This window comes from Strix uralensis, chromosome 4, assembly GCF_047716275.1.
Source record: "Strix uralensis isolate ZFMK-TIS-50842 chromosome 4, bStrUra1, whole genome shotgun sequence".
NCBI classification, from domain to species: Eukaryota; Metazoa; Chordata; class Aves; order Strigiformes; family Strigidae; genus Strix; species Strix uralensis.
The window spans coordinates 82,313,006-82,338,790 of record NC_133975.1 but is presented as its reverse complement, the minus strand read 5'-3'; the positions used below and the strand labels follow the sequence as shown (position 1 = coordinate 82,338,790).

The window sequence follows — 25,785 nt, the reverse complement described above, 5'->3', positions numbered from 1 at the left end:
CTTTTTAGATAAAAGAAACATTTCGCACTCATAAAACTATTATTATTTGGTTTCAAGCAAGTATTGCATTGAAGTTCTAGCATGAATTGATTTCAGGCTTTGCGACACCCTGCTTCAGAAACTTCTGGCTGCACAACACAGCCTGTCTCCTGCCTTTCCAGAACCAAGCCTCTCACTATACTCTGTCAGTCACCAAGAACAGCTTTTGTGTTCATTTCCTCTTTCATAACTAAGCATTATGTAATGTAGCAGTTGGCAATGAGGTCTCAAACATGTAAAGATGCTAAAAATCTTCTCATCACTCACTGCAGTTAGCAGAAGGTTACCTTTAGGGGAGAAGATACTGCTCCAACAAATCACTGAAGTTTGTCATCTTTCCAATAGACTTAAAAATAAAAAAAGTTGTAGCTCCTCAACTCCAAGTCTACCAAAGGACTTGAGGGCTTACAAATTTTCTGCAGTAAGAACTGCTGTTATGAGACAGGTCACAACATTAGCAAGTCAAAATCCTGGAAAACACAGCTTCATGGTCCACTGTCTAAAGCTGTAGAACGATACCACCCTTGCTAGAGCTTTAAGATCCATAACCTCATTTCAGGTTTTAGGTCATTGCTGATTCAGCTAAATAATACCCTTCTGAAGAGCTTAAATCACAGTTGTAACAGTTTACAAACAGATAAAAAAATACCTATATAGTAAATTACATGCCTTAAAATATCCCCCCACTTTTTTAATATAGAGTGTCCTGGTTTCAGCTGGGATAAGAGTCAATTTTTCTTGAGCTGGGAGGGTGTGCAGCCAGAGCACCAGACCCAGATTGGCCAACAGAGTATTCCATATCATGTAAGATCACACTCAGTGTATAAAGGAGGGGTGGCTGGGAAGGAGGGGGTTCTCTCTCGCTTCCAGGATTACAACTACAGGACCTCAGTTCTTTCAGAATTGCTAGCTGGGAACGGGCTGGGTATCAGCTGGCGAATGGTGAGCAATCACATTGTGCACTACCCATCTGTACTTTTTGTTATTGTTATTATTTTATTATAATTACTGTTTTTTATCTTAACCTACATGTCTTCCTTTATCCCTCCAATTCTATTCCCCACTCCTTGGGCAGGGGGAGGGTCAGCGAGCGGCTGCATGGCGTTTGGCTGCCAGCAGAGTCCAAACCACGACATAGGGCAACTACAGAATTACCACAACAATGTCCTACTGGTAAATTGGCTTCTCAGGAATATTGTTCTTATGTTGTTCAGGAGGTGATCAATATAGACACACAGATCGTCTTAGAACATGAAGTTTAACTCGTTTGATAGTTTCTCAATTTCTAGTCCTTTCACTTGACAACATCGTTTCAGTTTTAAGACCAGTTCTTCATTCCAGTTTTCTCACTTGACAGTTTCACTTGTTACTTTCTTGTTTTTAAGCAGATTTCTACTTTTTACCATATACTCTGCCCCAGGAATTGGAAACCAAACATCTAAATGGCAACCTACATGTACCGAGTATCCCTCAGCGGATGTTTCATGACTTCAGCTAACAGCAGTAGAATCTTGGAATATATCCTGAAATATATTGACAGATTATCCTGAAATATATTTACAGATTATCTCATTATCATATGATCAGTAAAATATCCTACTTGCCTAAAACACTGGGAGACTAGAAGAAAAATAAGCCCTTCATAAGAAGGACAGGCTGTTACTCTTTCAGAATGAGAACCCAGCTTCAACCTTCTAGCTGCCTGCTAGCAGCAATCCTGCTCTCAAACAGGCTTTGCAGTTGAAACAGAAGGCATTCCTTGTAGACAAGGTACAAAAGAGATGGATGATGGTGCAATTTTATTATTTCATTCTAGTTTGTAAAGGTTGTGTGGCTATTTATTGGAAGAGTCATGTTCTGAGTCACAACAAATACAATTAGAGCCTTAATTCAACATCAGCCCCCAAATTCAGAATGGTACCAGCAGAACTAGTTTATTGTTCTCTTTCAAAAAAAAGATAAAGACTGACACTACTCTTCTTGGGACTTCTAATTAGGATAATTTTTATGCTACTATATCTTCTGGTGAAACTCAGGAAGATCAGTTTACTAGGGCAAGTGCATTGAAAAACTAAAAAGATTGTTTTCTCAAAAATTAAATTAGTCTTTGTAACGCATAACTGACACCACTTTCAGCTGTCTCCTGAAAGAAGAGGTTGTTTCCAAGGAAGGTTGACCAGTTCCTTCTCTCAAGCTTCCAAAACTAAAATGAAAGATGAGGATTACCTCATTCATTAAACATTTCAAATTACCAAGATATTTTCAGGTCTCGGCACATACAGTGAGGATGAAGAGTCCAGTTCCCTAAAAAGGGCATTCTCCCTGTCTAAGAAAAGTTGCCTTTTGCAGTACTATTTGGAACAACAAAGAATACTCTGCTGAAGCAATACGAAATGAAGACAGTAGCAGAAGGCACACAGAGGCTACTATTGACTCACGGAAACAATAAAGCTATCAAAATTTTGAAAAATATGACAGGACTTTGGAGAAAAACTTAAGTCAGAGTTTGAACCCTTTAAGTGCCACTGGAGTTACAGAAACAAGCACCCCAGCAGGTAACAGGACAAAGATAACAGCCCAGGTATCACTGGGATCAGACTATCTCATGGGAGGCCCTGCCTCCCTCTCTCTTCTCAGGACTTGAGGCAACTGCAGAAGGAGGGAAGAGAAACGTTAATAGAGCTACACACTATCCCATGAAGACGGCTGTAAGACGCACAAATTGGATAGGATTTCCCTTCTTCCTTTTAAAGGCAAAAGGAGTTCAGGCTTCACATAAAAACACATAGTAAGGCAGCTTTAGAGCCAGGTACTAAACAGTCTTAACCCTCCTTGGTGCTGAGTAGGAAGCATAGTATATATAACCTGGCGGGCTGAGAAGGGGGAAGCCCAATACAATTGTCCTCCTTTCTGAGCTCCCAACTCCACTTCCTAAGCACCTGACTCCACCCAGCAGAACACACACATTTGCTGCTGCTTTGAAAGGAGCAAGACTCTGTGCATTAGAAGAGTTTATCTGAACAAAGGCTGAACCCACACGTGTCTCTGGGGCAGTATCACACAGCAGCTGCAAAAAATGAGTAGAGCTTCAGAGAAAATCCTTGAAGATTGCTTAAAATGGAAGACATCGGGTCATCTTAGTGTATGAATCACTGACTCTTGAGAACAACTTTTCAATTATTTTAACATCTTTTCTAGTTTTCATTTTAAAATCCTGAAATTCCATCTTGAGGAACCAAACTGATTCTTCCTCATTTTCAGAGTTTAATCCTGAAGATTTGAAGATTTAACCTATGTGATGCAGTCCAGTAGAAGATGCCATTGACTCACATCTGGACCAGTTCACAGGGAGAAGAAAATGGACATAAACTTTCCAGATGTTTCTGCTAAATAGTTTATTTATGAACTCATAAAAGCTTTTCAAGCTCAAGCTTTTTACTGCCAACACCAAATCCACATTTTGGATTGTAAGAACAAATGATACAAAAATGCAAAGACAGAACTTCTCATTGACTTATGCTGCCATTAGAAGAAAGAAGCAACTGTGAAATCTCTTTTGATGGAGCAGCACAGAAAGTGCAGCCCTGGAGGAAGGTATCTTCCAACAGCAGTGACTGCTGCACACAGTTACCCTGAGGCGCTTTAGTTTGCAACACCTATCCAAAATTATTACTAGCTTCAGCTCTGCCAGTTCTGTGCAGTCCTATACATGAATGCTTCCACAGCAGGTGGCTCCTGTACAGAAGTAGCTTTTTCTAGTCCTTTGCTACTCTATGCATCCTTACAATCTTGCAGAAAAATCTGGACCTTCAGTCCTCTTCCTAACAAACTTAAATTTAACTAGATGTGCTGTATCAGTCATGACCACCTACCTACCTGGAGCAAGTAAGACTTGATTCAGTCTGCAGAAACTTTGTTGCACCTAATGGATGAAAAGGAAAGAGCCCAGCCTCGCTTTTAGGGGCTCTGCTATGTTTACAGAATTAGCAAATAAAAAGAACACTTTCTTCTCCTTGCCTTTATACCACCCATCTTTGCTATGGAAATCATTCAAGCAAGAGGCATGAATACATCTCAAAGAGGAGCACGCCTCTTCGTCATAACAAACGCAGTGACTGTACAGACACTTTACTGACTCACAGCACCAGAACATGGAACCACACCATCCAGAGATCATGACTACAGCATTACACATTACAAAGCACTGCCTGAAGAAAAAAAAAAAAAAAAGCATGCTTGGGTAACTAATATTTAATTAACATACTTGCCATACATACATTTCATTATTGTGTTTTCCTTAACTCCATAGTTAATTTAATCAGAAATGGTTAGCTTGCATGCTGGTAACTGACAAGAGCTCCTCTCAGCCAAACTGTTAACAAAGGCATCATGGCCTCCAAAATTCTGGATTAAGACAGAGGTCCACGCATCTTTTAATATAGGAATTTACACATACAATTACTGCAGTTGAGAAATCCTTTACTTTGCTTTGATCTCACTGTTATAGCGATCAATACCTGTTTTAAGAATCCATATATACTTTCAAGCATTTTTTTCCCAAAACACATGGTAATGTCACAGGCAAACAAACCCATTTAGAGGTATCCTTGATAAACAAAACTAAACAGAGTTGAGAAACAGAATTCTAACTATATCTCTAGCCTCGTAACTGTAAACAATAGATCTATAGCAAATATTAAAGCTGACTCTTGAAAGTTGTGAAATTGAGTACTCAAGTGGAAGAAGAATATAAATAAGCATTTAAAGCTGTTCACCTCCTTCCCCGTAGAACCTACCTTTAACAGGAAATTGAAGCATCAAGCTCACTTCTAATCACTGCCAACCCACAAAAGACACAGAGTAAGCATACTCCAAAACTGAAAAGCTATTCCACAAAATAGGTGTCACGCATGCCAAAAAATGGTCATTAAGCCTGTGCCTAACTAGTCCTATCGTCAGTAATGTGACATTGCTACACTGAAATGCATAGAAATATCCTGTTTAGGATGATACTGGGCTTCAGCTACCACAGTAGAAACGTTAATAGGAATGAGTCATGAAATTCTCATTAAAACCAACATGTCAGTTAGCAACAGCTACAGGACTAATACACAGTGTCACACTACAGAGCAAATGAAAACACAGATACTAAACAATACATGACAGAGACAGGACAAGTCAAAATCCACTGAAATAATTCTCCCTTCCCTTGCCTCCAAATGTATGTTTAGCTTAAACTTCTGGCACTCTTGTGTACTTCAAAGTGATTTTTCCCATAGAAATTAACAAAGAACCATAGAATCACAGAATGGTTTGGGTTGGAAGGGACCTTAAGTTTATCATCCAGTCCCAACACCTTCCACTAGACCAGGTTGCCCAAAGCCCCGTCCAACCTGGCCTTGAACCCTTCCAGGGAGGGGGCAGCCACAGCTTCTCTGGGCAACCTGTGCCAGGGCCTCACCACCCTCACAGGGAGGAATTTCTTCCTCAGATCTCATCTAAACCTGCCCTCTTTCAGTTTAAAACCATTACCCCTCATCCTATCTCTACACCCCTGATCAAGAGTCCCTCCCCACCTTTCCTGTAGCCCCTTTCAGTACTGGAAGGCCGCTCTAAGGTCTCCCCGGAGCCTTCTCTTCTCCAGCTGAACCCCCCAACTCTCTCAGCCTGTCCTCATAAGGGAGACGCTCCAGCCCCTTGACCATCTTTGTGGCCTCCTCTGACCCCGCTCGAGCAGGTCCGTGTCCTTCTGATGTTGGTGCCCCCAGGGCTGGACACAGCACTGCATGGGGGTCTCACAAGAGCAGAGCAGAGGTGGAGAATCCCCTCCCTCAACCTGCTGCTCATGCTTCTCTTGATGCAGCCCAGCACATGGTTGGCTTTCTGGGCTGTGAGCGCACATTGCTGGCTCACAGTCAGTTTTTCATTGAACTCCATGAGGTTTGCCCAGCCCCACCTCTCCAGCCTGTCCAGGTCCCTCTGGATGGCACATTCCTTCCCTCCAGCATGTCCCCACACCACACAGCTCGGTGCCGTCAGTGAACTTGCTGAAGGTGCCTCAATCCCACTGTCCATGTCCCCAACAAAGATGTTAAATAGCGCCAGTCCTAACACCAACGAATACCACTTGTCACTGCTCTCCACTTGGACATTGAGCTGTTGACCACAACTCTTTGAGTGTGACCATCCAGCCAATTCCTTATCCACCAAGGGGTCCATCCGTCAAATCCACGTCTCTCCCATTTAGAGATAAGGATGTTGTGTGGGACAGGTTCAGATGCTTTGCACAAGTCCAGGTAGATGATGTCAGTTGCTCTTCCCTTATCCACCAGCACTGTAACCCCATCATAGGTCACCAAATTCTTCAGGCACAATTTGCTCTTTGTGAAGCCATGTTGGCTGTCACCAATCACCTCCTTATTTTCCATGTGCCCCAGCAGAGTTCCCAGGAGGATCTGCTCCATGATCTTACGGGGCACAGAGGTGAGACTGACTGACCTGTAGTTCCCTGGGTCTTCTTTCCTTCCTTCCCTTTTTAAAAAGAGGGTTATGTTTCCCTTTTCACTGGTAACTTCTGCCACAACTTTTCTAACATGATGGACAGTGACAAGATATGACATTTAGATAGTCAGGATTTTATTTCAAAACTTTGAATTTGAAACTAATAGTTTATAACCAAGTTTTATTACAGCACAGTTACAGTGATTAAACTAGACTGTTCATTCGTGATGTTATTTTAAGACAATTTCTTTGGGCAGTCAGGTTGCTCCTCTAAAATTTTACCTCTACCTCTATTCATATGACTGGAATTGAAAGAGTTCCCAACAACTCTGCACAGATAGTTAAAAATCCCTACGGACACATCCATCCTTAAAGTGCTAAGAAGAACTGCAAAAGCATCAAGATTAAGTTAGCTCTCCAGTGAAATTTCAATTATTCCCCCCCCCCCCCAAACTTCCACTTTGTATCCAGTTTTCCAGACTTCTCAATTTGCCACATAAAACCTAGCTGAGGGAAAGCCTGGATGGACAAGTTTCCTCGTTACAGACATCTATATCATTTGGCAATGTGAAAATTATTTCTCCCCCACTTTTGGGGGGGGGGGGGTACACAGACAATACATGACACTAACTTGTATCTGGAAGTGTTACGTGATAGTTTTGCAGCTTTTTCATGGCTTCTCTCAAGACAGAACACAGAAGTACTAAGCACACCCCTAAAACAAGATCTAGTTGGAAATTAGGATGTCACTCATCTGCAAAATGACAGGACCATCCAGAAGCAAGAAACCCAAGCTACTGTCATCTAAATTCTATCTTTTTGAAATACGTCTAGCCAATTCTAGTAACCTTTCAGTCACCAGACAAACCCTTCCACCTGAAGATAATTCACCTTCCAGGAAGGGCTTCTGTACACCACAAAGAAAACTTCACTAAAGCCCTAATATGTGGGCAAGAAATCCACTGCCTTCCAGCTCCATATCTTCCTCTCATACACGAGTGACTGGAGAACCTTATTCAAACACCTTAATCACGAGGTCTGAGACTTGTTTCTTTCCATGCCTTCTCTCCAGACCCACAGATCTGGCACTCTTCAATGAATAGGAGCCTAGTCTTCACAGAAGAGGTGTTAGAAACATCCCCCTGCAAGTCACTCACGCCACCATCGCTATGCACTCCTGACAAATGGCAATTTGAATCTCTTCCTGTGAAAGACAGAAATCAGGGTGGCTTTCATTTTCTGCAGAGGTGAGACTTTACCAACCCAGCAAAATACCCAACGAGCAATATACGTTTCACTCTAAAAAGCAGTACACAGGAAGGGCAGGAGTCTTTAGTGCCAGGTCTCAGATGAGTCATGGACTAAACATCTCCCCAAAGGCAATACTCCTGCCAACTAGCTGATCCACAGCAACTGCAGCACACGGTGGCATTCGCAGCTGCCCAGCCCACTACGGAAGCCAGTGGGTGCACAGGATTCCCGTTTGCTGCCCAGGATGAAGGCAGGAGGTGGAGCACAGAAAGGACAAAGCAGAGTATCGTGGTGTGAGGTTAAACAGTAGATTATCTAGCAAGGTACAAGACTGGGACCTTACTTTTGAGGAGGAAACGAGCAAGAAAACAAGGCAAGCTTTTCCCCACGAGCATTTACTGATTTGCATAAAGATGGGAAGCTGCCCATATAGTTTCTGTGCCTCGGAACCCTTTTCACAGCACTTTATTGCAGAGTTGGGCACCGCTGCTACCTCGTTTAAATCAAGGAAGTCTGAAGTGTTAAGAACACCACAGCTTCAGAAGGTGACCCCTGCCTGTAGATTACAAAGTGGACGGAGAACCTTTTTAAATACCAACTGAAATATCCATTCCCAGCATCTCACTGTTCTCCCATTCTGTAACATCAGCAATATATTAAACACACATAGCCCCCCATCTCACATTAGCTATTTCAAAACACATTCTAAAAACACAGTCACAGTTACTCAGTTTCATACTCCATACCAGATACCTGAAAGTCAGGCATTACAGCACCTAAATTATACAATGGAACCAAATCATACAGTATAGCTAAGCTCCCATTACAGAAGGGAAAAAAAAAAAAAAGCTTGCAAGTTCTTTTCAATCAAGTTCACAACCAAAACTACAGACAAATCACATGCTTACTTTCAACAAAAACATTAGCAGGAGGCAGATGCTGACTGGACTGATAGTTTCCATTTGTTTATTTAACAGTCATGCACCATTACCAACATTAGTCATTTAGTTCCTACTCCCCCTGCCCCCCAGTTGCACTGTTTTAAGGTTTATCAGTAATTATACTTCTGTATCATTGGCCATTTTTTTTTTTTAACATGTCTATGATTCTGCATAAAGAACCTTTTTCGGGGTTTTTTGTCGGGATTTTTTTTTAAGCATTGCTTGATTCCAAGGTCCACCTGAATCATTAATAATCCTGCAAAAAACAACTGTCTTTAGGAATGCAGTTCTAATCCCAAGAAGGGCAAAGAGCATAAGTTAAAGACTTATATAAGACATATAATAATGGACTACTAGAACTTAAAAGTTGCAGGATCTTCAAAGCCTTTATTCAGCAATTCTACAGCAACAGACAGGGTTTACCTTATTCTACCAAACAGCTCCCCACTCACCCCCATCCCAGTCCTGGGAAAGCAACCAGTACAATCCCCACCCAAACCTTCACAGTTTAATAAAGGAACCCATTTGTGAGAGATTTATCTAGCAAACATTCAGCATCCTGGACTCCATAACCACATACTTCCCAGTCCACTGCAAAATACTACAGGTTCTCTTCCTGCTTTTTTACAAGAGAAATTGCTCTCCCACTGCAGTGACCATTTAACCTGCCACTTACTGGTGCCTCCAGCCTTTCAGCATTCCCATAAGAAAGAATAAATAAGCTACACGTCACCCTATGCACTGTTACAGTTACTGTTTTACAGGACTAGCCCAGTATATATATGGGTGTATATATATATATACACGAGAGATTTGGAGTATCTAAGTGGGGCAAACAGAATAGACTTCATTTCACTAATTTATTTCTGTAACTTCTGTCCACACAACAGAGAACAACTGCTGATGGCAAAGGGGAGAGGCGGCGGGGGTGAGGGGGTGTGACACGAACATGCATAACACACTTTCATAGAACAGATGATTCCTAAGTGATTACTCTGGTTTTGATTTTTCAGTTGCAAAGGAAAGCTAACCCAGTAGCTCTTTAAGTGTTGCCTTCTTCAGTTGCATCAACAAAATAGAATAGGTTTTTGCCTGAACAACTCACTTCCAGCTTTTCAGTCACACCAAAATAATCTGAATTTGCCGTGTAGTGCATATGAGATTTTTTTGCTAGATGTGTGTAGAAAAACATCAATAGAACTACTCATATGCAAGCTGCAGTAAAAAGACTTGCAGAGCACTTCACAGGAGGCAACAGAGCACATCCTATTCCCACTAGCCATCCTCATTTAAATATCATCTCAAGGCAGCTATTAACAAGAAAATCATGCCTGGGACAGAGCTGCTCCCAGCTCCCTAGTTATTACTAGAGGAATCCAGCGCAGTGGAAGGCATTAGGTTTTCTGCTCCACAAATTAGTTTCTATTTAGAAACTACTTATGCCTATTTGTGAAGCTTGGGAATCCAAAGCACTGCAAGCTCCTCACAAATTACAACAAGCTTCCGGTGTCAGCACAAAGACTACAGTGTCTCAGGAAAAGGTACAACTGCAACTCATGCAGCATCATTCTTTAGCAAATTTGATTACAGCAGTTGTGCAAGAACGCATCTCGATTGCTATCTGCTCTAAATATGGAACACTGCATACTGGAAACTACAGTCTCCACTGGCCACACGTGGTATTAAGAAAAGCAGGTGGCAACAGTATCCTGTTTTATGTAAATCAGTTAGAGCCCTCAGATTCCTGGCAAATGGCCAGAGCTCCCATACAAAGTCTGAAGGTTTCCCAGAGGGGGGAAAAAAAAAAAAAAAAAAAAACCCAAACTAGTTTTTTGGACAGGCAATAATATGCCCTAGCACGATACCAAGTCTAACAGAAAAATCCAGAATTAGTTAAAGCAGGAATGTAATCTAAATTAGGACATCAGTAATTAGGTCAAGTTAATACTAAAACCCATCATGCAAAATGTTATGAAGAGGCCAGCAAGGCCTCTAGGGGCTGGGGAAGACACTTGAATGGCAGAAAGTTAGCTAACTGTAATTAGTGATTATGAACAAAAACTTTCTTCCAGATTGACCCATTTAAAATAAATAGAAGTTCTTTAAAAAGATATGCATAAATTTAATGCATGCAAGACTGATTTTGACAGAAAAGATTCTTAGAGGGTTTTATACACAGAAACACCTAAGGTAGTAAGTAGCTATTTCACATCCAGTGACTGAACTGTAAAGCTTATTTAATCTCTGCAACAGATTAAGCTTCATCCTTAAGGTTCATAAAGAACTTCATGACCACATAAAGACAGAAGCTATAAATCCTTTAAGTTACCAACTTATCTAATTAAAAAAAAAAAGTCAGAACACCATGTCAAGTGGTATACAGTTCAGAATGACTGCAGGTTCCCCAAGAGATGGTAAAACAAATATACAGATAGTGATAGAAACCACAAAGAAAACTCATTTTTACCTTTCATGAGACTTGAAATCTTAACACACAAAACCAAAAAAAAAACCCCAAAAAAAACCAAAGTCACATGATGATTTTCAGAAGACTGGGACTTCTCAGCAAGCTTGTACATGCATCTGCATGTACAACTGACTAGCCACTGAGTACTGAACACCATACCAAACCAATACTGCCTTGAAAAAGAATTAAGCAAATACCTCATCTCTGATTTTCCTCAACCACCAGTATTCATCCAGTCCAGCCACTTCAAAAAACTTCTCTTTACTCACACTTCTCTTGAATCTGCACCCTTTGATGCATCCCTCCAATAATCTCTTTCAATGGACATGAATAATTATCTATTTTTATCCCACTCTGCAATGCCCAGCCTTCACAGCAACCTTAATGTGCCATCCACCTATTTCCCTGATGCTTTTGACTAATTTCATTCTATTCCCTAATCCGCAAATGTTTTTCCTGAGCCAGTCCATATGGCCACTCCGTTCCTGTGTTATCTGCACTACTGGGTCAGGCCGATGGTCCATCTAGCCCAGTATTGGCTGACAGAGGTGATACAAAATACTCCTGAGAGAGAGAGAGAGAGAGGGAGAGAGAGAGAGAAGCAACTACAACAGATACCTGACTCTCTCTGCTTTGTTACAGGACACCAACTAGAAAAATCTGTCATTGAACTGATGCATTCCCCTATAAAGGGGAATTCTAAGTATGCTGTGAACACACTGTAAACAGGCTTACTTGTGGACTGCTAATTAAAAATTGTCTATCAAGACAATTTTTTTAAGACATGTTATTAAGACATAATATACGTAAAGGCCTGCTTCAGCCTTGCTTTTTTAGCTTTATTTTAGGTTTGTACAGGATGCCAACACTTCTGGAAAACACAGAGCACGTCATTTACAGGCTTTCAGACACCTGAACCTTCAGATTGGTCATCAGAAGCTATAAAAATTGGCCAGTTAAAGGACAAGTGAGAGAATCTGAACATTTTCCTGGGCAGTCTTAAGATTTTGTCCTCAATATTTTGTCACCCTACAGCGCATTTTAAGTTGCAGTCGCAGAAGTTGATACCACAGCCAAAGTACAAATCAGCTGCTCTTCATAGTCTAGATTGTCAGCGTGTCTAATTCAAGACTGCGGTTACCACCTCACTTACTACATTCCATGCCTTTCTCAGCTGACCACAAAATTCCCCTAAATTCCTACACTTACTACACAGGGTGATACTTTCACTAACTACAAAGTAGTGTCCAAGTTGTGTGGGTACCTAAAAAAAACCAAATACACATTATTTCAACAGTAAGTGTATCCACACCTGCTCAGAATACACTGTAACAAGATGGAGGTCTGGAATTCTTATTTTAAGTGAAGGACAAGTGACTCCCATTATTCAATAATTCTGAACTAGGTAAAGTCTGGTGAAAGACATCTCTCGGCCTCATTTAGTCAGCTAAACTTACCAGAATAATCTTTTACCAGATCCCAAATTAGGCGTCTTCAAAACCATGAAGACGACTTGGAATCAAGGAGTCTGAATTCATTCCTCAAACTGGGCACAAGCCTCCCACTCTGAAGGGGCCAGCAAAAAGTAAGTTTGCATCTGATGTATTTTATAAAAAGGACATTGAGACAGATTTGGAAGCATTACAGACCTTTTGCTGAATTCCACTCATTCACCAAGAGTAAAACCACTAAGACAGCTGACTGTCCAGTTTACTATGACTTTCTTTTAAAAAAAACCTACAAGTTTGATGCAGCTAAAGCCACATACTTACCTTATCATCTATCCTGTGAATGGACAGAAGTGACTGAACTAGGATAACTGTAGCCAGAGGTGTACTTACTGGGAACCTACTATGGAAAACTGCCTATATTAAGAAATGCGCAACATTCACTGATGCTCTAGAAACCGTTTGGTTACTCTCGTTATCAGCATTTATAAATGTATATAGAAAATAAATCCTAGCATGCTCTAAAAGCATACAGTAAGGTAATTAAAACAATGCATTGTTATGAAGACATTTATGGTGCATTTTTACTACTGCGACACATTTAATTCTATCGGCATTAGCTTTGGGGGTTTTCTACAAGAAGGTACATGCAAAAAAAGTCTACGACCAGAGATTAAAAAGGGGGAATTTCTACTTCATAAAATCCACTGTGTTTCAGAAGCATTCATATCAAATTAGAAACCTAATCAGCAGGTGATGCCATTAGCTTTCAATATGAATAATGATAAAGAGTTTATAGTGCAGAAACCATAGCATTGGCATGACAAAACGAGCAGAGGGCACATGAGAAGGTGGTAAACTAGTGGCAGTCCTGACACTTACCTCAGATTTGTTCTATAAAACAAGCCAAGTGGGGTTGGGTGAGAAGGTTACTTTAAAAAGAAGAAACAAGGAAATAAACAGTAAGAATTTTTAAAAGTTATGTTGATTTTTGCCTGTGGTTTTTGTAAAGTCTGGCAGAAGTGAGAGAGTTGACAAGTTAAGTTGTTCAAGTACTTTTAGTCTTTGCTCCTCAGATCCCATTATTTTACCTCCAAAGGTGACAAAAACTAAGATTTCTTTATCATTTCCACTCCATCACTAGGGGACTCTTGGCGAGGACCTTATAATCCATGAACAGAATCAGAAGGAACAGCACATTCTCCTCACCAAAGAGACAGACAGAACATTAAAAAAAAGCCTTTGCAACACAGATCAAGGGGAAAAAAAGGAACCGAAACAAATAACTAAATCTATATTACAGTCAACAAAACAATTAGAAGTGTCAAAGCTTTTTAAAACAAAACTGGCTTAGAGCAAGGCACAGCATTTCTTTAGAGAAGAGCAGAAACTCTAGAATACCTGTTGTCTCCACGCACTAGTCGACTTGAGACCTCAGTAAATTCTACCACGAGGTCCCCAAACTGAATTATACCAACACCACAGAGAAAGACAATAGTTGTACAGTCATCTGCTTGAAGTATAGCAGAATTTTGCCAGAATATCCATTTCCCATTCAAGCCTAATAATGCAGCATTAGTTAACCCCAGCGCATACAGCATTCATTATGAACACACTTGTCAGTGAGAGCCCTTTACCTACTGAAAGACAAGGGTATCCAGTGACCTAAGCTTTATATATGAACAAGAAACTTGTAATAACTTGGAAACAAGACAACACTGACATATGATACAGGACAAGTCCGTTTAGAACGGAGTAGACCAGAAGCTCCACCCAGAATTTTAATCTGGAAAAGATTTTGCAGGACCTCTTATATATCTGATGGAGGTTGCACAGCCTTCAGAACTGAATTCGTTCTCTACACCTGAAAACTTCAGATCATAAAAATCTTCTCTGGCACTAGTAGCACAGTACTGTAATTAATTTTACATATATATACGGTTTTGAGTTTTGACAACTGCTGAATTATTTCTACTATTCTATCTGAAAGTTTCTTCATTAGTAGGAGGTTCTCTTTTACTATGAAAAACACATAGTTGTTTTAAGTTAGTAACAGATCCCACTGTAAATTATTTATTTTTCCAATCCATCATCTTCTCCTACCAGGAGGTTTTTTATTTTCATAAACTGGGAGGGGAGAGCAGGTATGAGGTAATGAACAGGAATTCACCTGATTTGTATACAGAGGAAATGCAAGGAGTTATTGCTGCCCAAAGTCAATTAAAAATATAATTCACAATGCATGAAAAATATATACCCATAGTTTAGCTTACTGTCTGTCAGAAAAGTAACAGAACAGATTAATGCTTGAACAAAAATGTGCTTTCAAAGCTTTCCACAGAATAATAAACTTCTTCAAAGTCAGTATTTTCCTTCTCTGTTTTAAGAAGTTCTGAAATACACACAGCCATATCTAACATGGGCTGGAAAACTAGGTTCTCAGAGAACCCTGACCAAAACAAAGCAGATCAATTTGAGTATTTCTAAGAGCAGAATTTCCAGAGACAATAAAATGAGACTACTAGGTTTTTGATGCATGCGCACTGTTATGCTGCTGGACAGAGAAGATGTTACAGGTGGTTCTCAGCTCCAAGATCCAACACTGCTGGACTGAACAAGTTATTTGCTCAAGTAACCAGGACTACAGAAGCTTAAATTTCTTTAATAAGGAGCGGGTCAATTACCGTGCACTTCAGATTTTTTGCCTTCTGAGTTTTTCCCATATAAAGCATGATCACCTCTTAAATCCTTAGAGATGATGAATATCACGACAGCATGTGGGATGTCTCTTGACTCTCCATCACAGACAAAGAAATTCACCATAACTTCCATATGCTACAGCAAGCTTGAAGAGCATAATTAAAAGCAACATGTTTGCTCAAGAAATAAAAATTAGGTCAGCTAACCTGCCTTTTTAAAAAAAATTAACTCTTTACATTTTGGGGTGGTTATGCTATGAAGAATAAGCATGTAAAAACACCTTTCAACACAGATTTGCCCAGCCCTCCTTCCACTCTGCTCTGAAGATGTCTCACTTTGGGGAACAAAAAATCCTCCAAATGCCGTCCATCTCCTCCTTTCAAAGTACAAGCAGTGAGCTAGCTGATTTCTGCTAATGCGACTGAGCTAGCGCAGTTATGAGTCACCAAACTGAATGAAACCCAATAGGAGGGGATATGTTGAGCTTAACCCCATTAGTAACTACAGATCACAGCATGACTGTCATACCGCCAACTGAACCTGCACACACATGAGTAAACTCGCTCCAAAAGCTACTCGGAAAGAAACCACCAGAAAAGCGATAGCTAAGAATCACTTTTTCATATAAAAGTTAAATCTTTTCCGTGTATGCGCACAGCAAAGTAGGTACACCATTGCTAACCAATACTTCACATGACTTAAATTATGATCAGTGTGATTTCAGAGGTATTAATCGCCAAAACGAAGAGGTCACAGCTAACAACTGAATGGAGGGAGAACTCAATGACAGATGAGTATTGCTTTGTAGGGAGACTTCATATCCCAGAAAGCTCTATTAAAAAGTCAGCTTAACAGTTTCTTTAAAAAAAAAAAAAAATCCAGAAAATAGATGCTTTCTGTAACAAAAACTATGAGTTTGTTGGCTGGTTTGATTTTTTTAAGCATTCCAGTTTTAATAAAAGCACAGAACATTGAGACATCTTCTCCTTCCAAATTAGCCACCAGTAGTTGATGTTTTCCCAGGACTCACAGAAACTGAGGGACCTATTTTTATATTTTTTTTTATATTACCCAAAAAGTTGCATTTTGTTCTCACGTAATCCAGGCAAAGTGTCCTTACTACCAAACTATTGATTGTTTCATGATAGCTATCAACTGATGACTACTGCTCTGATAAAACAACATGGTGCAGAAGCATGAACTTTAGCCTCCCACATCGTAGGCAGGTCTGCTGGACCAGCTGGGGAATCATCTTGCAGAGGTCAGGAAGGTTGTTTCACTTGCAGAAAAAGTGAAAACACAGTTTCAAAATTTTCCAGGGCCAGAAACTCTCCTCTACTTCAATTTGGAAAATGAAGATCCAGGAGAATGCAGTCCACAGGCCAAATTCTCCAGACCTCTTAAATCTAAAAGTCAAAGATTCTCTGAATCAAGCTGAATTTTTCGATCCTCTCTTGTCCAAAATGGAGCAGAAAAGGAATCCCAGGATCAAGGAGCCTCTACCTTTTTGATTTTTGATTATTCTGCTGAACCTCTTTCCACTGCTGCCGTAAAATACACCTCCAATACACCACTCAAAACACCATGCTAGAAACAGAGCAAAATATAACACACTCACGCACAATTTCCCCTCGCACAAGTGTCCTAAATCGTAAACTATTTACCAGAATTTCCTTTTGAACCTCATGGCCATATAATCTGAACACCGGATTTTGTCAAGGACAATTGTCAAGTGGACTCTAAGTAACTTAAATCACTTGAAGCATCCACAAAACCTCTGATCTGCACTTCATTTTTGCCAGTACTGCTATTCCTCTGTATTGAGACTTTCATCCAAACAATTTAGAGCATTACATTCTGTCAATATGAAAATATTCAAAAAATAAACATTTATCATAACCCAAGAAGATAACATCAAAAAAACATTAAACAGACATAGCACACACAAATATTTAGTGACCATTATAACTTGCAAGTAGCAAATACTACTAACAAAATAACCGAAATGCAAATAGCACTTAAAAACCAGTATGCTTTTTGTGTCAACTTTCCTTGTTACCGAGGTTTACACTATTACACACTCTCACTTCCTGGTTTGTCAGAAACCACGCTGCTTTAAAGTCAAAGGTGCTCACTAAAAGGAAGAAGGAGGAACGAAGAGTATTTTTAAGAGATGTTTTGAGATCTCTGATAATAGCAGAGTATCTTTGTAAACTTTAAGACAGTTTTTTCTCCTAATGTTTGGTCTCCTTCAGCAAGCAAACATTAACAACTAGCCTAATTGTTTTAAATGTAGCCCAAGAAGTTCAGGGTGTATATTATGTTTGCAGCTTCAACAGGAAAAGTTGTATCCTCAATTTTTAGTGAGATCTGTTACAAAGTATTAAATAAATCCATTCTGTATTCAGCAAATTGCAGCCCACTACCTAATTCATGAATAAAAAAAAAGGACATTGAAACCACATTCTACTCTTCCCACTAAGCAGAGTAAGTAAAGCACTTGAATGAACTGCTCCCCGACACCCCCAGTCCCTGTAGACCGAACGTGAAAGTTCTGACTACTTCCAAAGCAAACAGAAAGCAAAAAAGGGACATAAACAACTTCACAGGAAAAGTTGTTTTGGCTAAAAGCAACAACATGTGTGTTTTGATGACAGTTTGAGTTACTAAATCAACATTTAACTTTCTTGTTGAGTACACCTGTTGAATGTTTAAACATAACTATACACTTATCAGTTCTAAATAAAGCAACAATTTCTCTGAGGTAAACGAAGGAGTATGCTGTTTAGAGTTGTTTCAGGCTTAAATGTAAATATTGAGGCTCACATGCTTTATTTTCAGCTTTTGTGATCCATAAGCAAAAAGAAACTAGCTGAAATGTAGTATGGTGAAAGTGCCAACGTGTAAAAAATTACTGACAGAAAAATACCATCAAAAAAGCACGGGATTCTTCCGCACACATATGCTGATCCTTTCTCTCATGCCCAAAAAGGCAATCAACTTACCAGATTAAACACAGTTTCGACTATGTCTCTGTTGGAGACTTCACCAACTTCCACCAGTCCTGTCAGCACAGCAAATTTCATCTTGATGCCTCGAATGGGGACTCCTGGATTCAAAGGCTGCAGCACACTTCCCCCTTCGGCAGCATTTCCTTCTTTCCCCGCTCCTCCTCCATTACCTCCTCCTCCATCATCACCTGTTGGCTGAGCAACTTGTTTGTCTTCACTCGCCATGGCTAGTTCACTTCAGGTTACGACTCTCAACGCCAGTCGCCGCGAAGAAGGAGCGACTCGGGCTGCCGGGGAGGTAACCGGCGGCCCGTTCCTCCTCTCCTTCGGCTCCGGCTCCTGAGGAAACCCGCGGCCGGCGGGGGCGGCAGGCAGGGCGGCAGGCAGGCAGGCAGGGCGGCAGGCAGGCAGGACGCGCCCTCAGAGTCCCAGCTCCCTCCTCAGCAGGAGGCGTCTGTCAGCAGCTCTCTGCCCCAAGGCAGGTATTTACAGCCCTGAAGGACGACCCGAGAGTCGGTTTTTCCGATTCGCGGGGCGTCGGGCGCTCCCCACAAACCCGAGGCTCCCACCTCCAGCCAGCGGCCCCCGTCCCCTGCCCCGCACCGGAGAGGCGGCAGCGCCCGCGGAACTCCCCGCAGCCCCGCCGCACGGTGAGGGCCGCGCTCCGAACGCGGTCGTGAGGGGTTTAATCTTTTTTTATTATTATCATTATTATTAAATTTTTTTTGGAAAAGGGAATACGCTTCTCCTTCCCGCCCAGCTCCCTGTCCGCCGCCTCCTGCCCTCACACCGCCGGCCGGACAGGTGCAGCGACCCGCCGCCGCGCAAGTTCGCACTCACCGCTGCCTGCCCGGTGCCGCCGATGAGGGGACGCGGGCTGCCCTGACGCCCGGCTCCGGGAGGGCCGGGGGGCGGATGTTCCGCTCCGCTCTGCCCCACTCGCCGGCTGCACAGCACCCACCCCTCTCTCCGAAAGGCGCCTGAACTTTCAGCCGCCGCCGCTTCACGCCGCCGACGCCTCCATCAGCCCCGTCGCTTCCTGCCGCCCGCTGCCGCCATGACAGCGCGGAGCCCCCGGAGCGCCGCCGGCTGAGGGAACGCTGCGACTGCGCCTGCGCGGGGCGGGGCGTCAGGCGCGCGGGGCTGGCGCGCGGCGGCGGGGGCTCGCGCACGCCCAGGTGCGCCCAGGTGAGCGGCGCGCGCGCGCCCGCGCGGGAGCGGGACGGGGCGGGGCGGGGCGGAGCGGGGCGGTGCCCTCCCTCCTCGCGCCGTTCCCGCCTCAGCCGCGTCCCCTCAGGGGCGCCGCCGGTCCGGCCGCTCACCTGGGGCGGGGGCCGACTCGCCCTGAACTTTCTCGGGCTGTTCCGTAACTCTCGGAAGTCTGTCGTTGCTGAGAAGTTTTTATTTTGAAGGGAAGCTGCTACAAGTGTACTTGAAATTGCTAATGTACAGGGACCTGTAAAATTAGACATTTAGTTTTAACGTTAGATATCACTTGTGTTTTACTAGCTTTTATTTTTCCCGTATTTTACTGCAATGTATGTAATTTCATTTATACTTTTTCCTAACTACCCTCTGTAGTCACTACCCACTTGTAAGATGTTTTGAAACCTTTAACTCCTTGCCTAGTGAAGATAAGACAGACCTTGGACAGTCTGAAAAACTCCCTGAGTACATCCCTAATAGCACGAACCTAAGAAACAAGGGTCTAAGACGCCGCCAGTGTCAAGATAAGTGACTGGAAGCTGGTCTGAACTAACCTTCTTGGAACAAACAGGAGCTGAAGGACGGATGAGGTCACTCTATGACATATGGACACAAGAAACCTAAGGAAGGCTGTGTGGACCCCTAAGGAGGGGAGAAGACCCTCACTCTATTTTTACTACGCATGCTCAGGCTATGTAAATGAATTCGGAGAATCCATTAGCATAAGACTGCCTTTTCTAATAAATCTGGTGCATACGTATGCTTTTTGTGTATATTAGTCAGAGTTTTGTTAGTAAGCGCGGCACTTGTTGTGGGAGCGATCCCCAGTGCTGCCCAGCGCTGCGAATAAAGAATCCCTGCTGAACAGTTAGACTCAGTCCTGACTGATGAGTAAAGCTCTTTGTTTCAGGGCGAGTTTCGGTTTTGGTTTGGGGGGTTTTGAGGGGTTTTTTTAAATAATAAAAGCCACCATACGCGAACAGCGGAACCTCCTCCTCCAGGCGCTGCTACGGGCGACGGGGGATCTCCGGCCAAGCAGCGCTGGGCCGTCGGGAGGCAGCGGGCGGGCTACCTGGGGTGAGGCTGTGACTACCTGCGGGCGGCGGGGAAGGCAGGGCGGGTGGCCCCGCTGCTGCCCCCTCCAACCCGCCCTTGTCCCTGCGCCCCGCCTCTGCCGGGACCGGCTGTGGAGGTGAACTAGTCACAGCGATCGAAAGGCAGCCCAAGGCGAGCCGAATGCCCGCTGCCGGAGGAGGGGTGTCACATTTTTAAAGGTGGGGACCAGCCTCTGAAGGCAGGGACGGACCTGCCATCGCGTGCACGCGTTTGCACATGCGAATTGTTGCCTAAATATCCCATTGGTAACCTCCACGTAAAACCGCGGGTCCTGGCGGTTTTAAAGTACGAGAATTGGTGCCCTTTCTGCGCTTCCTTCTAAGGTGACGTGAGCAACAAATACGCGTCTGTGTTGACTCAAATGCAAAGAACCTTTTGTTCGACCTTCTAAACGAACCTCTTTGATATTAATCTGAATACCTGCTAATAAAGAATTAAGAGGGTCTGCTCCTCCGAACTTGTCATTCAAGGAGTCTTCAACTCTGCACTTTTATTCAGACCGCTTGTGTTAATAAGGAGTATACATCCTAAGAACCGCGGGATCTCCTACCAGCTGTTTAATAGACAGGCAAATGTATGAATTTTATTAACAAAGTATCACAGCAACATGACAGCATCAAAGATTTCCAAAGGAAGGATCATTTCAGGGATGTGGGTATAACTTGCAAATAGATAGATAGAGGGAAAAAAATATAAATGTATGTACATTTTAATGCTTCACAAATATGCTTAACATCCTCTGTGATATAAAAAGCTGTCATTTGTTTTTCTACAGAGGGAAAGGGAATGGATCTTTGAATCCGTAAAAATTTCTGTTTTGAAATCTGACTCTAGTGAAACTCCTAAGACAGCCAATGGGTGTTTTGCCTGGGAAATAAAAATTGCACCTTATTCTTGATATTGCACCATGTTCGGGACAGAATTGTTTGCATGTATGCCTCCCTGGCTGTGTTTACACAACAGAGGTACAAACAGAACCAAACCACAGGTTTTCTGGAAAATGGCTTTCTGAAGTGGCATGCAATGTTCCTGATAAGCATGCTAAAGAAGATTGTAAATATTAACTATTATTCTAACTGGATATATTAATATTAAATAATGTTTGAACTTGTCTGTGGCCTCATTTGGGAATGGCATAGGTTGTGTGTGCTGGTATCAAATTTCCTATGGTTTTGGGGTAAAAAATAAAAGACACTCCGGAACATTTTCATTCCCTTCTGACATAATTTTCTTACATTCTACAGATAAATGTAACAATGTATGTCAAGACTAGAATATTTCATAGCTGCTTTTCTGTTTGAATTTCCAAGTCCTAAGAAAGGAGTAAGCTCCTTTTTTTCTCTTTCTTTCGTCTCCCTTAGTTACATGCATGCATTATTAGGAAGAGATGATAATCTCTAATTCAAGTAGCAAACATCTGCAGTTTCTTCCTTAGAATTAGAAATCCTTAGAACTGTAATGCTGACACATTCAGTCTCTGTGAAGCTACAGTGAGCTTGTGTGGTTATACACATGCTGTGTAATCTTGACATTTTAATCTTAGAGTTTCCTGATGCCAGTGTTTTAGCTTTCTCACATCTATTGCTTGAGCTTCCCTGTCTTTCTGAGTCACCTGTAGTTTCCTAAAGTATCCCCTTCCCTCTTGTAAGTAAGAAAGAATTTCTATTTGAACCTTTAAACTGGCTAAGTACACATTTTTGCACATCAGTTTTACCTGCCTGCTTTTAAGTATTCCCTGTCTCCATGGTTGGCCTTTATCTTTAAGCTCTTCATCAGGCTATCCGCCACCAGGCAAAAGCAGCAATGAAATAATGTTTGGTCTTTTTTCTGCACCTAGTGAGTTGGAGTACAAGTTCTATTTGTGGCCCCTCCTGTTAGCTGCATAGAATGCAACATTTGTTGTTAATCTTTTTCTACTTTATTCTTTGTTTTAACACCACATTAGAAACAAATAAAATAAATTAATTGCTAAAATCCAGCTTAATGGATTTCAGATGTTTTCATCCAAACTGCGTATTCCAATAGCCAGCAAACCCCGTTTGCCAGTGAAGACAGCACTGTCACATTGAATCCTGTCAGACCTTCCTGTATTTTCTTACCGATAAATAAATACTTCTAGACTGGTCTTGATTGTTAAAGGCATCAGTCAAGGCAGGTAATGTTCAGCAGACTGCCAGTTTAGGATTCCAAAGACAATTGTTTTAATTTGATTTTTCATAGAATCATAGCATCATACAATGGTTTGGGTTGGAAGGGACCTTAAATTTATCATCCAGTCCCAACACCTTCCACTAGACCAGGTTGCCCAAAGCCCCGTCCAACCTGGCCTTGAACCCTTCCAGGGAGGGGGCAGCCACAGCTTCTCTGGGCAACCTGTGCCAGGGCCTCACCACCCTCACAGGGAAGAATTTCTTCCTTAGATCTCATCTAAACCTGCCCTCTTTCAGTTTAAAACCATTACCCCTCATCCTATCTCTACACCCCTGATCAAGAGTCCCTCCCCACCTTTCCTGTAGCCCCTTTCAGTCCTGGGAGGCTGCTCTAAGGTCTCCCCGGAGCCTTCTCTTCTCCAGCTGAACCCCCCCAACTCTCTCAGCCTGTCCTCACAGGGGAGGTGCTCCAGCCACCTGAGCATCTTCATGACCTCCTCTGGCCCCACTCGAGCAGGTCCGTGTCCTTCTGATGTTGGTGCCCCCAGAGCTGGACACAGCACTGCAGGGGGGTCTCACGAAAGCAGAGTAGAGAGGGAGAATCCCCTCCCTCAACCTGCTGGTCACGTTTCTCTTGATGCAGCCCAGCACACATTCTGGGCTGCGAGCGCACATTGCTGGCTCACAGTTAGTTTTCCATCCACTGATACCCCCAAGTCCTTCTCCTTGGGGCTGCTCTCCATCCACTCCTCGCCCAGCCTGGATTTGTGCTTGGGATTGCCCCCACCCATGGGCAGGACCTTGCCCTTGGCCTTGTTGAACTCCATGAGGTTTGCACAGGCCCACCCCTCTGGGTTTCACCCAGATACAACCTATGTTAAATTCTCCAGGTGATCTATTCTCCATTTGGACTGGTTTTATGTTCAAGCAACCATGGTAGTTGCCAAAAACCCACCACCCAAGATTTTGAGAAATAGACTACATTAGGTAAGTTATTTAAAGTATAGCTGAGAATTGGGAGTAAACCCTGTCTTAATCCTTTGCCCTGAGCTTCCCAAGTGTGGTTACAAGTCTAATGCTGGTTCTGCCTTCCACAATCAAACTGGAAGCTTTGAGCTAGGGAAGAAAAAATGACAGAAAGTCTTCTCTAAACCTTACAACCCAAAAGAAAATCACAAAGCATGTATTAAAAATTAACTTAAACCCCAGACTGGGAATGAACGCCGTAAGATTTTATGGAAAGTACCAGTAAAGTCTCTGAACCCGGTTTTAAGAACAATATACTTTCTGTTTAAATAACCTTTTAAAGTATTACCATGCACGCTGGTTTAGAAGCTCTGTTCAAATCCTCTGAACCCTCTCTTCAGCACCAGTCAGACCCCATCTGGGATGCTGTGGCCCATCTGGGCTGCCCAGTACAAGAGATGGGCATACTGGGGCAAGTCCCGTGACAGGCCACAGAGGTGGTAAAGAGACTCAAGCACCTGATGTGGGAGGAGAGGCTGCGAGAGCTGGGACTGTTCAGCCGGGGGAGAGAAGACTCGAGAATATCTTTCCAATGTGCATTAATAGCTAGTGGGGGTAGCGAAGGGTAGCAGCTAAGGAGCAGGCCCACTGACAGCTTCCTTGCGTCTGTTGCAAGAGGAATTTTTGGCAGCTGAAGTCATTAACCTTTTTAATTGCTGCAGCTAAATCTGAACAGTGCTCAGGGATCAGATCTTTTACATTAAAAAAAAAGGTTTAGTTCACACAGGATAAAAAAGCAAGCGTTCGTAATAACTCATAACTTCCTTCTGCTTACACACTCTAACTAAATTGATGTGTTCAGTTTTGTTGGGATTTTGGGGGGGGCTCATCCATCAATGTCAGGAAAAGTTTTGAATTAGATACATTTTAGCAATAAAATACTCTGCCTTTAAGCAAAATGAGGGAAAAGAAATAACATAATTTTACAACTTTTTATGACAAAATGGTCCTTGATCTTGAGTATTGGATGAGAAGTAATGGCCTCAAGTTGCACCAGGGGAGGTTTAGAATGGATATGAGGAAAAATTTCTTCACCAAAAGGGTTACCAAGCGTTGGCACAGGCTGCCCAGGGGAGTGGCTGAGTCACCCTCCCGGGAGGGCACTTAGGGACATGGCAGTGTTAGGTTAACGGTTGGACTTGATGATCTTAAAGGTCTTTTTTAAAAGCAGCTTTTTTAAAGCTCTTTTTTAAAAGATGTTTCTAAAAGCACTGAATTAATAAATGAATGCTTAATGAGTCTCAGCGAGGTGACATTAGAAAATGCATTTCCATTCTCTAAGGAAATTACGCTGGTACTGAGCTGAAGAAGCTGCTTTAGCTCATTGCTTTAGTTCCTTTAGCTTAGAAAGGATCTTCAAAACGTCAGTGTAATTCCTTACACTATCAAAGCCATGTCAGGAAATACCTCATTTCCACCAAAGGAAATACGAACTTTTACCACAGCAAATTCTGAACAAACTTATGAAACAGCACATTGTGCACTATTTTTAATGAGCACTCCTTACTTTTCCTTTTGAATCATGCACCCTTATTTTGTTAGCCTTTTTTTCCACTCTCTCATTTGTACTAAAAGATGTCAGTGTTGTGAAAGTCCTCTTAAGAATCCAGTTCCTGGCAGCGCAGTAAGACGTTTACTTTGTTTTCTGCTTTGGTAGCAAATCCTATGCTGTGTTTGGGCAAAACAAGGATGTATGACATCAGCACACAGAAGACACCACAAATCATGTTTCTTCACAAAGGCCCCGATCACCGGAACCTGGGTTTAGACGCCATATTCATCAGCTACGGTATCTGTAAGCTTGCAGGATGTGCTGGAGGGAGCTGGCCTTGAGCCTGCGCTTACCTGCCTTGCTGGGCTGGACCCAAAGGATTCTGCGAGCTTGTGGAAGCACCTGCTCCCCACCTCCTCACACCCGGCTGGCGCTGC

At 42.5% G+C, this 25,785-nt stretch overlaps 1 protein-coding gene across 6 annotated transcripts in view; it reads right to left on the bottom strand.

The window, feature by feature from the left end:
- LRBA (LPS responsive beige-like anchor protein) overlaps nt 1-19,446 on the bottom strand; it is a 424,097-nt gene extending 404,651 nt beyond the window's left edge. For all 6 annotated transcript variants that reach the window (XM_074867473.1, XM_074867476.1, XM_074867474.1 and 3 more), the window contains exons 1-2: nt 19,199-19,446; nt 18,353-18,852 (exon numbers count right to left, since the gene is read on the bottom strand). In XM_074867473.1, coding sequence (XP_074723574.1) covers nt 18,353-18,583 — 231 coding nt within the window. In that variant the 5' untranslated portion in view covers nt 18,584-18,852; nt 19,199-19,446. The remainder of the gene's footprint in view (nt 1-18,352; nt 18,853-19,198) is intronic.
- Between the last annotated feature and the right edge of the window lie 6,339 nt (nt 19,447-25,785).